Here is an 18,819-nt window from a genome sequence, read left to right as displayed (position 1 = left end):
AATTAAGTTTTATGAATTACATTTATTTATTGCAAGGCTGTTGCTCTGAGCTGAATTTAAAATAAACTAAAGCCTTAGGTACCGCTGTCTAATAAGACTGGTTTATATGTTGTTACTAACTATTAACTACTATTATGTTTTGTAGGTCAGTTAAAAACAATAAGAACAACGTCTGGTTTGCCAGGTTGTTGTTTATATCATCAGGTCTCTCTCTATTAAACCAGCAGTTAAAGTTATTGTGTGATCTGCAATTATAAATGATGTAAGCTGTTAATAAAAATTTCTCATAATATTTGTTGAAGTCTACAGCTGTAAATGTTAATAAGTTGTTAATAAATGGATTTTAGGTAAGATGCATTTATTGAGTAATCACTGCAGCTCTACTTACAAAAGCTAAATAGAGGAGGTGAAAACCAGTCTGTTGGAGGGATGATCCTGATGATAAGGGGCTAGGAGTAAAAGCACAAAGCAGGGGTCATTGTGGAGGATAAAAACCAGCTGAGAGATTTTTCACAGCTAGTCCTTTACCAGAGGGTGAGTGGTCAAACAGTCCATTAGAGACTTTTCCCTAATGGATTAAACAGCTGCCTGAAAAAACAAGTGTCACCAGGATTTTCAACAACCTTGCAGCCTAAATGGTGTTCTTAATAATGGCTTATGACTAATCTGTAAAGCACCAATAAACGATTTATTAACTGTTAATAAAGCCAATATAAATGGTGCCTTATGTGTAAAGCCAGCTGTGCAGTTTGATATTCCAGCTCAACATCTGTGCAGGTGTTCACCGGCTGCAGGTAACGCTTTAGGCTGATACATTAGCAGAATTAAATCCACTTCCAGCCTGTTGACTTTGTCCTCGCGTCATTAGGCTGTAAAAGATGAAGGTCCACTTGTTTCCTCTGCTCCCCCCTTCTCTCCACCCCCACCCCCTCCGTGTGTGTGTGTGTGTGTGTGTGTGTGTGTGTGTGTGTGTGTGCTGTGCGTGCGCGCGCATTCCTTCGCATCCAGTGGCTCGGCAGTCGGAGCTTGAGGGTCCGCGCAGAGAGGACATCACTCGGCAGAGATCAGCCATCAGTGTCGCCGTTACAACACAGAAGAACATGCAGGTGAGTCACAGATTAAATCCTCTCTCTGCTGCCCGTCATGCGAGAGGACGACAGGTTGGACTGATGATTTTTCTGCAGGTGGCAAAAGAAAGCAAAAAAAAAAAAAACGCGTTGAAGTTAAATTAACAGCCTGGATCTGCTCGCCAGGCTACTTGTTGGCTAAATTCTAATTTTCATGTTCGTTTTTAAATTCAGCCGCGACCCTCAACGACTCATTTGCGCCCACTTTAGCCCAAAGCTGAGTTTCGGAGAGAACTTATGTAATTGCAGCCCTGCTGGAAGCTGCATGTGGGGGAAAGACGCTTCGCTTTCAGCGCGCAGCAGAAATCCTGCAGACGGCTTCCAGCAAGTGTCACTTGGCATCACGTCTCTCCACCGCGACTTTACCTCCCTCTCACTCCGTCAATTTTAGTGCGTGTGTGTATATGTATATGTGCGCGCGCGCGCGTGTGTGGCTCTCTGTATGATTTGTAGTGTGAGACGGAGAGACCACCTCGTTTACGCGTGATTTTACAGACGTGGCTTTAAATAAAAAATCTGCCTCGAATCCTCAGTTCTAGGAAAGAGGTGGGAGATTGTGTTTGTAATTCAGTCCGCGCTTGTTTTCCTCCGGGCTGATGAATCAATTTAGCAGATCGGTCCTCAGCAAGAAGCAGCCTCTGTGTCTAAATCCGAGGTAATAGACTGTAAAGTGAAAGCCCAGCCTCCCCAAAGTGTCTTCCAACACCTTGCAAAGCGATGCTCATTAATGCTCCCAGAATGATCTGTTTCTGGTTGGGTTTCCTCTCCTCTATGAATGTATTTTTTTTCTCGTGATGGGCTGGATAACAGGGAAAACCTGTTACTGCCAATGTAAATTAAGTCCTTGTAGATAGGATGGCAGCTCCTCTCTGCATGGTTGCACACTGCTCACAGGGAGAAGGGAAGCTGCATCCTGTGTGTACTTCGCAGAGTTTACTCGTGTTTGTGCAGTTGATGCAAACAAAAGATCCCTGACAGGAGAAAAATTTATATTTATGATGGTGTTAGGCAAGAACAAATGGTGTCTTCCCACACACACACACACACACACCCCTCTGGATGCACACAAACATCTGCATGAGCATTGCTTTTCCCCTCAGTGGTGAGGTTCTGGTCGGAGGCTGGAGTAAAAAAGCAGGAGGATGAGGCAGAGCTTCTTTATGAGTGATGAGACCCATCATCATTCACTCAGTGAGTCAATCAGTGAACCAGTCGATCAATCACACGAACATAATGAGATGGAGAGCTGGGGTCTGTGGGCTCAAGCGTGGGCCTGGATGCATTTTTTAGACACATGCACTTGTTTTTCTATTTGTTTCACATCTTTGATTCATCATGTTGTGTGTGCTTGATGGTAGTGGCTACAAAGTATTGATTTTTACCAGGGCTGCAATAAAAAATGTTTTCATTATTAGTTAATTTATAGATTGGTTTATCGATCAATCAATTAATCATTGAGGGTATTGTCAGCAAAGTGTCAAGCTTATGAGATGTTTTTAAATGTCTTGTTTTGACTGACCACCGGTTATGAGTCCAAAGATATTTAGTGTGCCTGTACAGAAGTTGAATAAAATCATTATATATTTGCACTTTTGAAAATGGAACCAATTCATTTTTTGTTATTTTTGCTTTACAAAATGACTCAAACGATCAACTGATCATCAAAATAGTTTAATTTTCCATAAAATGACTAAACAGTGAATCATAACTTATGTCGTGATTTGACACTATATAAATAAAAATTGACCTGAGCTGTAAGCTCCCGATAAAGTCCAAGGTGGTGTTTTTATTTTGCCAACATGCTAAAAATGCAACAATTTTCGATTAATTATCACAAAAGACATAGAAAAGCAGGAAATGCTCACATTTGAAAAGGTAAACCTGAGCAATGTTTGCCATTTTTGCTCGAAAACTGACAAACAGCTAATCAATTACCTATGTTAAGGCAGGCCATCTCTCCTGTTCCACTCATGAATATTAAATCTAAGTTAAATTTCACATTGGCAACAATTTCAGATGGAAAAATGTTTGACATTATTAGCAGCAGTTTGACACCTGCCACAGGCTGACTGCTGCAGTACCTCTCCTACAACATTTAGAACCCCCACCCCCAGATATTGACATGCAGGTGTTTGAATTAAATCACGCTGTGAAGCAACTGAGTGCCTGATATTTTAGTGTGTGACTCACTTCAGTTTATTTTTTGCTGAAAAAAAGACTGTGTGATCAGTAGGGGTTTGTAGTTGTTCATTCATTCTGAGTCATTTTCAGCGAGATCAGAGCGGCTGTCAGAGAGAGTCCTAACATATTCTTATATACTGTCTAACAACATTACACAGTCCTGGTCTGAATCTCAAGCACATGATTCAGAAAATCTTCAGAAATGAATGCAAATGAACCAACTTCTTACAACCAGAATATTTTAATAAATTGGCCAAAGTTACTGAACAAAAGACATTTTTAAAAAGGGGGCAAAACAGTGACATAATACAAACAGAAAATGTACCTTGGACACAGTGATCGGCACCCTTCGCTAGTATTTGCATTACAGAACCTTTGGTAACAATGAATGTTTCTTGAAGCCATCTAAAACCTTCTTGCACCTGTCCTGTTGATAGTTTGTGTAAACAGATAGGCGCAGGAGTTCTTTTTGCAATGACAGATTTCAGCTCTCTCCAAAGGTTTTGAATGAGATTTAGGTCAGGACTCACTGCGGGTCAGTTAAAAACAGTCCATCTTTTCCTTTTCAACCATTGTTTTGTGCTGTTTTATGTCGTTGTCCCGCTGAAAGACCCAAGACCTTTGCCTAAAACCTAATTTTTTGACACTGTGTAACACACTTTGCACTAGGTTGTCTAGAATGCCTTGGTAATCCACTTCAGTGCCTCCAGTATCAGAGGCAGCAAAGCAGCCCGACAGCATGAGAAAACTTCCACCATGTTTTACTGTAGGTTGGGTGGTTTCTTTGCATTATGGGCTTCATTCTGTCACCCACCTATAAACAAACTGATGCACTGCATTCCCAAAGAGCTCTGTCCATAGATGCATTATCCCAGAAAGACGGTGGCTCCACTTGGTTTAGTGTGCGGTGTATGGTCTGGGCTGAAACCCCTGCTCCAGATTACTCTCGGTCAGCCTAAAGCTTTTTAAATGTCTTGTGTGGTGTTTTTTTTTTTTCCGCACGGTAAACTTCTCTCAGACTCAGACTTCTCTCAGTGAGTATCCTCTTAGTTCCACATCCTGAAGCATCCTAACCGTTTTATGACTGCGAAATCACTTGAAACACGGATTTCAAGATCTTTGGTGATTGCCTTGTAGCCAGTTTAGTATGTGTTTTCTGATGTTGTGGATCGCTGGTCACATAGAATATGTGATCTGAATAGATTGAATTGAGTTGTGGGAAATTCTAACAAGCTTTTTTTTTTTAGCATTTTTATAGACAAGACAATGAATCAAGAAAATAATCAGTCCACATAACTGCAAAGTAAAGACACTCAAACTGCAGCTTCAGTGTGACTGTAAGGTTTACATAACAAGTGCTTTAGAGACTTTTCCTTTAAGAGACTCTGATGTTGCAGTTTTCCACAGAGCGGCACGTCAATCAAAGCACAGTCAACCTGCAACAGATCAGTGACGCTACACCAGACAGGCTGACGGCAACACACACACACACACACACATACACACACTGCACCTGATACAGTGTCTGAGGGACCCACCTGCTCAATAGGTGGAGTGATTGGTAGATTTAGACTCATTAAATAATTTAACAGGTCTGGTAACTGTATCCTTTAAAGTGGGAACAGGAATTGGCACCGCCCGTTTCTGATCCAACTTCAGCACTGAACACAGAGGAGAGCTTCTTTTCACAGTACTGCAGAAAAACACTGCTTTGGAAGACTTTGTAGCCAGTGAAGAAAATTGCCTCTCTTGCTGAAATCTTCATTTTATCTCGCTGTAGTTTAATTTTCTCTGGATCTCACTTTAAAAATGGAGCATATGGTATTTATCATTGTAAATTAGTTCTGATATGGTAAAACGGGCCAAATGGAGAATTTCTTTCTTCAGCATAGTGTGAGATAGTGTGCTTATTAAACACACACATACACACACAGAGCCAATATGACTGTACTGAGTAAGGCAGTGTTATCGACCCACAAGGGTAAAAATGCAGTGAGGAGAAGAGATGCTGCTGTAAAATATCAACCACCAATCAATCAATGCTGTGATGTTCATATATTGTATCTTTATTATCTGTCAATATACTTATTGACCTACAGAAAGAGGAATAATAGATGTGTTTGGCATGGACTGATGTGTGTGTATGAGTGTGTGTGTGTGTGTGTGATGTGAGAGAGAGAGAGAGGGGGGGAGGAGCTGATAATTGAAACATGGCTCCTCTATTACTTGGAGCCTCCCCAGAGTATCAATTCTTTCTCCACATGAAGGCTCACACATCAGTATAATACTCTCTCAACACACACACACACACACACAAAAACAGCACGCAGTCCATATGGAAGTGCCATCCTCCCACAGACACACTGATTCGCACTGACAACCATACTGAGAGGCTCAAGCAGTCGGGACACAAATAGTATCAGCTTTCGACCATCAGTCCGCTCACATATTTTCCTCAGGACGCAGCAGGCTTCACATACAGAGCCACCTTAAGCACAGCCCGATCGAAGAGGACATACACTGCAATGTAGATATTTTCTACTGACTTTAAGTTAAGGTTACAGTTCTGTTGGTTGTTTCATGCAGCAAACTGAAAACACAAGAGAAACAATCTGTCTCTCTATCATCCAGCATCTGTGAAGCTATTTCTCTGTTGTCAAGCGACACTTGTTTCTGTTTTCCATAAAAACGTATTCTTTGCTGCAGTGTTTCTTTCTGCGTTTTCCTGAGACTTTCCTCTTGTGCAAGCAGATTATTACAACTCGTACTGGTGTTTTATTAAGTGACATCTAGCAGTTGGGTGACACGGCAGTCGTTTCAGCAAACGTCGCAAAAAGACTTGTTTACGCTCAAGTGACACCACCCTCTAGTGGCTGTAGTAGTTATGACAGGAGTAAAGGAGGAATTCAGGGGATATTGTTACAGTGCGACTAAGTTCACACAGGGAGGAGGTTGGGGTGAACGGATGTTAAAGTCCAAAGCAAACATTGGATTTTAACACAGGAGACTATTGTTCATTTCCCATTTCTATGTTTTTTCTTTTAACTATGATCATTCTACAGCTTTAACCGCGTGTTTATTATTGTAACCATGACAACGAAGGTCCTTTAACCACAGGGAAGTACTTATCTTAACCCAAACTTTGATCTTTTCCTAAACCTAACCAAGTCGTTTTTGTGTCTGAGCCTAACAAGGTCTTTTTTTAATTAAAAAAAAACAAACAACAACACTTTATCTGTGGTATATCTCCTGCCACCAGTAGGGGCACTGTGTTTACTGCAGCTTTAAAACAGAGCAAAGTTCCCAACCATTTTCTCAGGCAGAGTCGTATTCCTTGTCACTACTACGCTATTAAACAGATCTTGGTGTTTAAAATTAGAGGAATATTGGTTATCTTTAAAAGAAGAAGCACATAACCTTCCCTGTGTTGTGCTGACAGTCATTTTAGAACTCTAGGTGTCACTTTATTCCAGCTTACTTTGGAACAAATCTCCATGTTATTTATGTCTGCAAACAATCCTGACAAAATGAGCAGTGAATTTGTGTGTCTTTCCCGTGCATCTTCACACCTGCACGGGAAAGAGATTTGAGACCATGTCACTCTCGCACACCGCTGTGCTCCTCGGCAGGAAATCCCGGGTGGTAGAATTTATGCGCGGGGGTTTTATCAAGTATTTACTGTATCTCTCCCTTTGTGCTGTCAGTCTTTGTCACTGTGCTCCTCCTCGCGCAACACTCGTCTCATTTCTCTCCATATGCAGGCACACATGGGCTCACACACCCACACAGAAAAACACACTCGTACACACACACACACACAGTGTCTTCCTCACGCTCGCAGAGACTGAGTGTTCCTCCCTTATGTTCAGATCCCAGTTGGTATTTTCACTTCACCTGGAGTGCAGTCTGGTGACAGGTGACATTATGGTGAGAGAGGAGGGTGAGGTGTGTGTGTGTGAGAGAGTGTGTGTGTGGGTGTTGGTTGAGCAGAAGAAGGAGGTGGAGGAGTGAATGACTGTGAAATAAATTGGAGGGAATGAAGAGGTGAGGAGATGGAGGGATAGAGGACAGATTTGCGGCGACATCCGTGGCGAGAGAAACAATAAATATTAATATGAACGACTAATGAAATGACGGTTGTTCTTTTCCAGTGTATGCATGTGTGTGTATGTGGTGTATGTGTGTGTAGTCTCATTCTCATTTCAAGTGAAATTAGGTTAGATCTTTGAAATGTAGCCCAGTGGATCAATTAGATCTCCTCAGAGTTTTATGAAGGACTGTTGAACAATAGGTATTGAAAGAGAAAAGAGGCACAGGAAGAAATGAAAGCTTGTGTTTTGCTTTGTGGGATGAATAGAGAAAGGTCAAAAGAAACCCACTTTTTAAAATGCTTTTAAATGCTAGCTAAGTTCAGCTAATAGCTGATGCAGATACAGTACAGTACAGTAGAAATGAAATCTACCATTCCAAGTTAGACCAAGTTATGCTCTTCCACAGCAGATATGCAGTTTACAGTGATAACAGTGGCAGATTTAACACCCAAAACAATCATTAATTGTTAAAACAACAGGTCCTTGATCTCAAATAGCAGTAGCAGTAGACTCATTTCCAGCTGTCAACTGTCGATATTTCTAGATGAATTTCAACTGTAACTAAAGGTTTTAACAGCTATAGCTAGCTAGCTAAATACATTAACATTAGCTCCATGCAGTCATTGAGACTTTTAAAACAAGAATCCTGTAAAGTGGACCTGAAAATGCACTTTAATGGCTTCATAAGAGATGCAAAATGTCCTCAAGGAGATACAAAATAAAGACACAGAATGATCACAAACATTGTGGCATTGTGGTTTTGGGTCTTTTCCACATCTGTGCCCAAGGACACAATGTGTTATAATCTGTCCATGATAAAACCACTGCAACATGTGGAGAAATCTGAGGCTTGACACACCTGCTGTGCCTAATTAAAGTTGCCAGGCTGTGATTGGACAGTCACTGTGTGGGGGGCGGGGGCTTAGCGAGTGATCTGTTTTGCCCTTAATTGAACCCAGGTTTGTTGGTGTTTGTTGGATCTTGTCAGGTTTGTTGAGTTGCCAGTTTTTTTGAGAAACGTTTGAACATCTGCACACGGTATCGCTGTGCTGCAGCACAGGTACGTGGGTGGTTGTCGTGTGTGTAACAGATGTAAAGGGAGGTGTATTTTGTGTGTGTGTTTCTGTGTGTGCATTTGAGTCTTGGTGTATTTATAGTCTGCACTGTGTCTGCTTTTATGTCTCTCTGTGTGCTCCACTATAGATGTGTTGTGGATGCATCTGTATGGTCTGACAGTTTGTGGGGTTATTTTTGTGTCTCTGCATTTCACACATCTTCAGAGGGATAGAATATAAAACTGGAGTTCGTGGAGTTGCGTAGACAATAGCTAATTTATGATAAAATCTCAGTTTTCTGAATGCATAGATAGTAAACAACTCACTCTCTCAGCAAAATTAGGCTGTTGTGTCTAAATTAGCCTGATATTAGCATGGCTGAGTTTCAGTAATATTTTGGATCTGGTATCTGGTATCTTAAATGAAATATGGTCCCATCTTATCCAGCCAATTTTCTGGAAATGTTCCCTAATAATTTACCAAAATGACGAGAACTGAAAAAACAAACAAACAAAAAAGTCTTTTTGAATGTTAAATGATGGCTAGACACAGGCAGACGTCAGCAGAGGAGTAAGTAAGGAAGAACACAGAGACCCAGGCAGAGTGATTTTTACATCTTGAAAATTGATAAATAGTCATGAGGGTAGGTCATCACAAAGATAGGTTAATGTGACTGGTTCTGAGAAATATTTTTTGTCTACCTTTTTTTTTTTTTTAGAGTTATATTACAAAAAAGCACGCTCTGTGACTGGAGGATTTTCCCTGAAGCAGCCCATTTAAGTACATTTTGACCTTGAAGAAGCAATCAGGCAGAACAGAGAAACCTCAGCTGCCTGAGTTTGAGTCATACTGTGAAAAAGTCTGAGAACATGTGAGCCGGGACGTTATAGCAGAACATGAGAGAGAGACACATGCTGTAACTCCGCTGTGGCCTGGTTGAATGTTAATCACATATAACTTATTAATGGACACTCCCCTCCACTAATAGACTACATCTCTCTCGTTCTCTCTCTCCATCCCATTTCCATCACTCTTTCACTTCCTTCTCCATCAGTGTTTCGACCAAAATTAAAACAGTATTACCAAAATAGGTTATGCAACATTTAAAATATAAGAAAAAAAAAGACAACAAATGGTTTACACTAGGCAAATAAGGGCCCGTGAGCCAACTCCAACAAAAATAATTGGCCCCACAACAGAAGTTGAAGTTTTCAGTTTCATAAATTGAATCAAAACTTTTGCATAATTTACCATAAATCTAACCTAGGTTACAGTTTATATATAAGGCTTATGTAAATCCCAATGAGTATGGCGTAATGTCTAATAATAGCCAACGATTTGCATCTCAAACACTACACAGCATACCACAATTAAAGCAAAACATTAAAGCAGTCCTAATCAATATTTGTATGTTAGCAGTGACACCTGTAGTTGCAGTGATGATCCCATAGAGAATTATCACCAACTTGAACCACAGTTCCCAGGGATTTTTAACATCTTCCAACTCATTGTTTTGGTTCTTCTGTCGGTAATATTACTGTTTTTATTCACTTTCACCACTCTGATATAAACCTTTTTAAGTTAAATAAATCTAACTTAAAACGGTTTATCTAATCTAAAACAAACTATTTTCAGTCCCAAACCACAGACAAACAAAGTTAGCAGCTAGCTTGTGAACATAGTGGAGCATTGAGCAGCTGAAGAGCCAGATATTTCCTTCGGGAGATGGTAGAGAACAAAACAGGAGCTAAAAGAGAGTGAACACTTGACTCGTATTCAAAACACAACTCCCAGATAATGCTAATGTTGATCGTGTTTGCTGGATATGTAGATAACTGTTTACTAACACATTCTCTGTAACAGCTTTATGAAGTGATGTCAGTGCCTGCAAATGGTTAAAATATCAATTAATACTGCTTTCAAAATGTAACTTTAAGAATATATATGATAAGATGGGATAACTGAGAGAGACATGCTCAGTGTAGTTTCATGTGATATTCTGCTGGTTTTCCCTCAGGCTCTGACATATTTTGCTGCTTCCATGGCACTGTCACTGTTCTCACATACGGTAAATATTGGATTTTGGTTTGGCCTGAGAGTGAGTTGAAATCCTGGTATTTGAGTTTCATTTCAGAAAGAAATTTGATGCTTCTGTCTTTATATATGGTTTGTCCGTGTCCACCAAGTTGAGGTCACTCACTTTCGGTTTCTCTTCACTCACGATGCTCAGTTTGTTTTTGTGGTAGATGTCCAGAGGTTAATGGACTTTTTTTTGGTCCAGATTCTCTCTCTTTTGAGCACAGCATGGGAAGACCTCATGTAATGAGGCCAGAGTTTACGCTTCAAGTAAACCAATATTCATTGAACCAACAACACGGCGACTGATGTTTAATAATTTATGGCAGAGCATAGCGATGTTCACCGCGTCGCTGCTCTGTGTTTGCTTTGAGCATTCTGGGTATATGCTCTGCTTTATAGGATGTGTGTGCGTGTGTTTGTGTGTGCTTGTGGTCATGCGTGCGTGTGGTTCAAAGGATGCTGCACACATTACATGAGGGAAGTGCTGCCCCAGGACAAAGCTAGCTGAAGCGTTAAGAAGGAACACAAGATAAAAAAACTAGTTGAAACTGTGTGTGTGTGTGTGTGTGTGTGTGTGTGTGTGTATGTGTGGACACGCCTCATGATTGTGGGTATGCCAGCTTGTCCGGCAGTCCATGAATAAAAAAGTAATGTAACGCTGAATTTTCTCGTGTTTACACTGCGTCTGTCTGCATCTGTTTGTCTTGCGGCCTTCTCTTTCCAATTTGTGACTTCTGCTGAATAGCCACACTGAAAACAATTCTTTCTTTTTCTAATTTACTCCTCCGGAGAAGCAAGTCAGCGTCGAGCGCTTTCCTGGCCCTTTTTCATATTACCCCTCTGTGCTGTGCCACTCTTGATCTGTGAATAAATAGATGTTGGGATGAGTGGAATTGTCTTACTCATCTATTTCCATTTCAGTGTGTTCGAACCTGTCTGTTTGTGTGAGCGTACCACACACATGTTCACCTCCCTCCTCGTAGTTCCTTCCTTCCTTCCCGCCTTTTCCTCTCTCATTTTATGCTCTTTTTATCCGTCTCTTCATGTGGAAGATGCACAGAAATAGCCTTGTAGATGTATTCTCCGGCAAAGTGCTTTCATATCTTCATCTCCTCTGTCCTCCCATCCTCCATCCCTCCGTCCTTTGGCCGTCCTTTGCTCTTCTTCTCTGATAGGCCACAATTCATTATGCTAATTGACTTCAGTTCTTCCAGGAACACGAGCAGACCTTGTTCTCTTCACATCCTCCTCCTTTTGGTCCCTCTCTCTCTCTCTCTATTCTCCTTCTCTCATTCTCTCCCTCTACCTTAAAGTAGGGGATTTGCATGGTCAGACTCCTGTGGGATCAAATAGCCGTTTAAAATCCTCTCTATGTGTGTGCCCCCCCCCCCTCCCTCTGTCATCCTTTGCTTTCCTGTCCTCCCCACAGAGTAAACAGAGCTTCTGTTTGTTCTGTGTTCACCTCTTTCATCTTCCTCCCCACACTCACTCCAGTGTACACATGTACGTGCGTGAGTTTTCTCTGTGTGTGTGTTTTGCATACACACCCAGCAGGAGCAGATTAATGTAGCTTCTTGAGAATTTAAGGAAAGACGTTTTCGCTATAAATCAGATCACATCAGATCGCATCGGCGTTTGCCTTAAGAGAAACTGAAAGGATACGGAGATATGAGGGAAAGAAATTGAAAAATATATTAGAGCAAAAAACTTCAATGTCAAATTTATCTCCACCGATGAAAGAGGATAAATGCTGAATATGAATGAGACGGAGGGGAATGGTCTGGCATAGTAAGAGTCACGATGATGAATTGGAGCTGAATATGAGAATGAACAGAAACAGCCTTTTAATTCGTCTGAAATTGAACCTGAGGGTAGATGTTTCAAGATAGTACTTAACACGGAAATATTAAAGTAACCTCACCTGCACCCTGATTTCTTAGAAAGCTGATGTCAAGGTTTGCGTCAGAGGTTTTAACATTTGTGGATGAAGTGCAAATCAGCTCATCTCTTTCTAAAACTAGAGACAGCTCACTCCTAGTCTTTTCCCCCTGTATCCGCTCAGTGTTGGTGGATTGCTGCGAGCTTCTGTATTTGCAGCCAAACTGTTGTAATCCGTCCTTATTAAAACATTACAAGGCCATATGGTGATAGAAACAGCTACAAGATGGTGTCACTGGCTTATAAAACTTTGGGTGTTGGGTGCATGCACATTCAAATACAGAGATCGTAAAGTTGTTCCAACACTTTACTGTGGCAATAAATTAGTGATAAATATATACATGAACCGTAGCAGTGAAATAATGTGTAAATTTGTAAAATCAAGTCATTATCAATCTTACACCAGTTTAAGTATTCATAATGTTGCCATTTGGTTCATCTTTAAGGCTCGCTAAATACAATCCAGTTGACACTTAAAGCTGCTCTAATTAATATTTTTTCCATTAATAGTGGCTCAAGTGGCTACATGCAGAACATTTTCTCCTGACTCCATAGTTCCCCTCACTTATCCTTAATCTGGCAGCTCTACTGTTTTGGTTCACTCTCTCAGCTCTCATCAGTGACAGTTTTTTCCCAAAGCAGGCAGCTGTTCTCAACTGGAAAAGCTAAGCTGGACCAGTTTAGCAGTTCAAGAGTCAGATTTCTGTCAAGGGTTGGTAGAGACCAAAACAGAGCTAAAAGAGAGTGAATATTGGACTTTCATCAACACTGCTTATTTCTACTGACCAGAAAATCCACTAATGCTGTTTTAAACTAATCCATCACTTGTGACCACATTGGCCAGAGCTGGACACTACACTACGAGTTTGAAAATGACAAATATCTGGGGTGTGGAGCAAGAAAGAAGTGACTTTACAAGACCTGTGTAGCTTCTGATCTCTGCTTGAGGCTAGAGGCTGGAGGCTACACACACACCCAAATCTGTGACTTGAACTGTTGGCGGTCGCATTGCATTGTGGGTAATGTAGGTGCCAGGTTTTGACAGGGAAGAAAAAAAACGTCTCTGGTTCTGCTGTGTAGATTTTAAACCTTTCTTTTCTTATCTGTGTCCATCATAGGTTAAATATTACAAAGGCCAGCAGTGAAATGGCAGAGGTTAAAAAAGTAAAAAACAATATTTGATTCCCATTGCAGAAAGAAAGACACAAGCATGTTCGACTGCTGACTGAGTCAAAATTTTAGATAAAATTTAATTCAACAAAACTATTCCATGACTCATTGTTTTTAAAATCTCCAGCTGTATATTTGTTCTACACTACACTGCAATGTTAAACTATGTCAGTCTCAATAACAACTGGAAAATTTGAGGTGGTCTAAAACTTTTGACATCAGTTTAGAAAGTGGAGCTATAGCAGACAGTATGATTGGACACAACCTCTCCTCAAAACCTCAGATAATAAAAAATCTCATAAAATACCACAGATGTGCAGAACTGAACTCTTTTTGAACCTCTTTTAAGTCTTCCTGAAACACCTCCAGATCAGAGGCTAATCATATTTTCCAGGCATACACATAATCTCCTGCTTAATTTAAAGATCTCAGTTCAGTTTGTTTAATTTTCTTATCGACCTGAACTCTCTTCCCTCCTCCCTCCCCGTTTCTCTCATTCCCTCCAGGCGGACGGCAAGGTGGTCGATGGCAGCCTGCTGGGAGATGCCAATGGCGTGGAGCCTGCGCCGGGCAGAGTGAAGGAGTCAGGAAAGTGGCAGAAGCCTCGGTTCTCTCGGAAAGCTCTGATGAAGTGCTGCCTGGTCAAATGGATCATCGCCAGCACGCAGCCACAGGACAAAGGTGAGAAGGAGGGGGGGAAGAAACCGATCTGATTGGAGTGTGATGTGTTGGCAAGACTAACGATGTGGCGAATGTGCAACAAATGCAACTAACAGTATTTGAATTGATCGCCAAATTGACCGGCTGGACCTGTCCTGGCCTCCTGGAGCCCCCCGGAGGCACGACTGAGTCACTGAGCCGAGCGGTTGACCTTGGGGTCAAGCAGCCAGGGATCATTTAGTCATATACACTCATTTATCAAACGTCTCCACACCCTGGGTTCACCATTAATATTCTCTACACAGACCTGAAATACTCGGATACACCTCATCTCCTCCTCCTTTGTGCATCTAAAACCACCTCTGATCATTTCTCCCTTTCACAAGATCTAGATAGATACACACTGCACATGGACACAGATATAGTGGAAAACAACTAGGAGAACTAAGGTAACACTTTATAACAGAACCTGTGATTTACAGTGCAATTCTGTTGTATGAATCAAGATCCAATGCATTACTTCCTGGTTCCTACTGGTACTTCAGTGTAGATATGGTCGAACAAAATATGGCTATGGGGAACAAGGGAGTAACAACTGGACATTTTAATATTTTTGTAAAGACGGGAGCTACAGGATACAGCACTGAGAAACAAAACTGAAGGAAAAATGGTCTTAACAACATTGTGTTTACTAATAAATCATAAAAAGGGGAGAACAGCCACATATTATTTATCTAAAGCAACTTACAAGTGAGGGACAGCACTAAATCTTCAGTACACTAAGAGACCTTGACGTAAGTCCTACATAATGCAAGGACACCAGCAAAGAAGTGCGCAGTAAGTGCAAGTCAGGCATGTTATATGTGTTAGAGGTTTTAGAGGAGAAGGTGCTTTCTGAAATGATGAGTCCTCGAGAGATTCTTGAAGATAAAGAGGAGTACAGCTGCTCTGGTAGCAGATTACATCCACCTTCATCTACATGTTTTATTAGTACATAACTTTATTATGTTATAGTTTGCCCTCCTCACACGACAATAGAAGCCTTCTATAACTGTGCATTTGAGTCTGTTTTCTACTCCAGCGTACATGTCTTTATTTTAAATAACACACTGAAGTGGAAGAATGACAAATAAACTTGTGTTTTACATTACAAAGCAAGAATGAGGTATGAGGGCTGTGTATGTGACTGTTCTCCTCTTTTTACTCTTTAATCAAACATTAGAACAATTTTCACAATTTTAATGGTACCTCATTCATACAAGAAAATCCCAGACCTCCTGAGCAGTTTCCCCTGCTGGTTCCACTGTTTTGCTCAGACTGGTCCTGGTTTGTTCACGGACTTAGTCTCAGTGCTCCACCCAGTGGTCCAGCTGTGATTGTGCACAATTAATCTTTTCCCTGCAGGTGGAAGGAGTAAGAAGTGTTTCTCAATGGGAGCACACAGCTCACTGTTATGGTTGTAGTTTAATCCACTGAGGACTTTTATTTCAGCATCTTGTTGTACTTTGACTAATGTGTTCTCACTTCTGATTTACGACATGAAACGTTTCTGTAGACACCTGCATGAAGGCAGAGTGAGCAGAGGTGGATCTGTTTTGTCTGGACGTTTGGTAAAAAAGCATGTGAGTAAAAATCTGTAGCTGTGCAAATAAAAGCAGACTTTTATAGATTTTGCTGTTGTTGCAGTTAACCCTCCTTGAAGCTGATTTTGTGTTAAGAAAAGACAGGAAAATAAATACCTTGTTTAGGATCCATAAACAGTTGTATGTCATGTTAGGAAGGCAACATTACCTCAGGCTGCAGAGAGCTTTAATCAAGCCAGATGAGGCAGAGTGTGTGATTGCGACATATCTTTAAGGTCTGAGGTCAGTTCAGCCTCATGTACCATGTAATGGTACTCTTGCAGGTCACTGAAATGTGAGAGCTAGACTCAGTTGTATCAGACCTGCCCTTGTGGCTTATCACGCAATCCTGTTTATCACACAGATGGGTAGGCGTCTCCTCTCCTTTTCCTCCCTTGGCTCTAGCAGTAGCAGCACTTTGCTAAGTGCTGTTGTCTTTTCTTCACCGGACAACTTTGCACTTTGGCGGCCCCAAGTGGCAACAAATATAGAAAATTGTTTGCATTTTTAAAAAATTTAAAGGATATTTACAGTCTGCAAACATTAAAGTTGCTTGCTTAAAATGAACTGAGGCTCAGTGGTTGAGATGTTGAGAAACATGTTTTTGCAGCAGGTTCAGGTTTTATTGGTCCGTGAGTTTTTTTGGACAGAGGGATCACTTGCTGTGCTCTAGGAGCAAACTTTACCTTTTGATGATTCCCATCAATGTCCTTGTACACCTGAATGACATCTACTCAGTCAGCTGTGTAGTTCAAAGCTGTAGGGAGGTGTGCTGAACAGCATAAGATGTCTTGACAATTGTAAACAGCCAACAAGCGTGGACACTTGCAGAGATGCTGGAGCACATTTGATGGTTGCTGGCTGCCGATATCTACTCAGTGTCAGCAGGTTGAAGAGGCTGCTCTCAGCTGCAAATGTAGTTTTAACCTTCTCAGCCACAACACTAACACATAATCAGTCTTCAACAGATTCACATAATCCCTCAGGTCTTTTTTTTTCAGCGTCTTTAGTTGCAAAATCAGTAAAAGAGCTCTTTGTGCGGGTGAAATAGGATCACAGCAAGTAAGAAAACAGTCACAGAGAGGGAAAGAAAAGCAGGGCTGTGATGGGATATATTTCATCTCAGCTGTGCTGAGGGAGGAGAGATTCAGCGTTGTCAGTGGGCAAGCCCTCACCTCGGTAATGGCCAGCGGCTAAAAATAGCAGCACGGAGACGGAGATGTGTATCACAGAGAGGTGGGGGCGGTGGTGGTGGTGTTGAAGCAGTTGCTGTGGTTTAGTTTAGACGTGGAGAAGGACGAGCAGGATAACGAACGATGAAGTAATAGAGCAGATGCAGAGAGGATGTCTGTTGATAACAGAAGAAGAAACTGAGAATGAGGAATCTGTTTCTGCACATCAATGCAGGGATGTTACTCCAACCTGCTGTGCAAATAATGATTATTTTTATAATGGACTAATTGGTTGTTTTTTTATTTAGTTAATCGATTAATCGTGTTCTCGCTGTTGTTTCAGGGAATCTGGTTTAATTTGAGGATTTTACTTTCTTGTTTCATGTTTTATAGATTTTAGAGTCAGTATCATTACATGTGACTGTTTTTGGTGACATTTTACACCTTTATTGGGCAGTGATGGTAGAGAAGTTAATGGAAATGATGAAGAGAAAGAGGAGGCATAATGTAATAAAGGTTCATGGTGCATGTGACTGTTTTCAGGAAAAAGACATTTTCTTTTCTGCACCAGAATTGTACTCGTTGCACTGTGGGGAAGACTTTGAAACAGCACTTAAACCATCAGTAGAAACTTCATACTGACACTACAGGTACTCCATGGAGTAGATGATCTGATTAAGTGTTTGAGCCTCCTGCATACATTTGCATATTAATAAGGGAACAATGATTTCCTTAAAGTTGCTTAAACTCTTTAACACTTCCAGCTAACAAGTTAAAACTGATACCAGGTATGTGGTGTGCAAACACAAACATGTCAATATGGAAAATCTTTGCCAATAAATGATTAGTTAATGATTAATTAGAAGGCAACAGTTTTTTGTGGACACAATAATTCCTGAGCAACACATATTAGGAACTTCATACTTGCACCACAGGTACTTCACATGGAGCAGATGATCTAATTAGATTTCTATGTGCCTTCCTGTATTTTAATGAGGTAAACAGATCTTCTTTTTTTTTTTTAACTTCTATTTGCATTTTTGATTATAAACAATTAGCACTATAAGCAGACATGTTCTATGGTTGTGGAAATGATAGCAGGACATAAAGCAATCAAAGTACCTCGTGTAAATTTTAGCAGAGCTACTCCACAATCTTTCCACATAACCCCCCTGCAGCTGAAGAAGTACCCCTGGATACACACACCCCTGCTTGAGAATGACTGGTTCTGTCTCTATAAACATCACAAATTAGTGCAAAATGTCCATCATTGTTTTCAGAGCCCAAAATATTCAGGTTACAGTGACATGAAACAGAAAAAGGAACCAGGAAATGTTCATGATTTTTGCTTGACTAATGACTTATCATTTATCAAAACAGTTGTTTGAATTAATTTGTCTGTTGATCAACCAAGAACTGTAGAAGCTGTCAAACTTATTCTGTGCAGAATAAGTATGTCAAAGTTTTTAATTTAATAAGAAGAAATTACACTTAGCACCTAAATTTAATCTTTAAATTAAAAGTAACTCCCACACTGTGGAAGAAGAGTCAGATAATGAGGCCATATAAGAGACAAACAGGAGAGATATGAATGACTGTAATATGAAAAGTGTAATATGAGTCGGATTAGATATGGAAGCGAGAAGAAGAAGGGAGGGAGGGAAATAGAGTAGTATGATTTCTCCTCTCATGTCTGTGTGACTTCTGTCTGTAAGAGAGAGTGA

At 40.7% G+C, this 18,819-nt stretch overlaps 1 protein-coding gene across 2 annotated transcripts in view; it reads left to right on the top strand.

The window, feature by feature from the left end:
* The first annotated feature begins 994 nt into the window (after window positions 1-994).
* Window positions 995-18,819, top strand: part of kcnip3b (Kv channel interacting protein 3b, calsenilin) — a 41,764-nt gene continuing 23,939 nt past the window's right edge. Inside the window, exons 1-2 of one of the 2 annotated variants that reach the window (XM_018674057.1) lie at window positions 995-1,106; window positions 14,148-14,322. In XM_018674057.1, coding sequence (XP_018529573.1) covers window positions 1,101-1,106; window positions 14,148-14,322 — 181 coding nt within the window. In that variant the 5' untranslated portion in view covers window positions 995-1,100. Of the gene's footprint in view, window positions 1,107-8,381; window positions 8,460-14,147; window positions 14,323-18,819 lie in introns of those variants that run through there. The other variant, XM_051075246.1, reaches the window with a different exon arrangement.

Source organism: Lates calcarifer, linkage group LG13 (genome assembly GCF_001640805.2).
Source record: "Lates calcarifer isolate ASB-BC8 linkage group LG13, TLL_Latcal_v3, whole genome shotgun sequence".
NCBI classification, from domain to species: Eukaryota; Metazoa; Chordata; class Actinopteri; family Centropomidae; genus Lates; species Lates calcarifer.
Note: the sequence above shows the minus strand (reverse complement) of the source record. Positions and strands in the feature narration are given on the sequence as shown.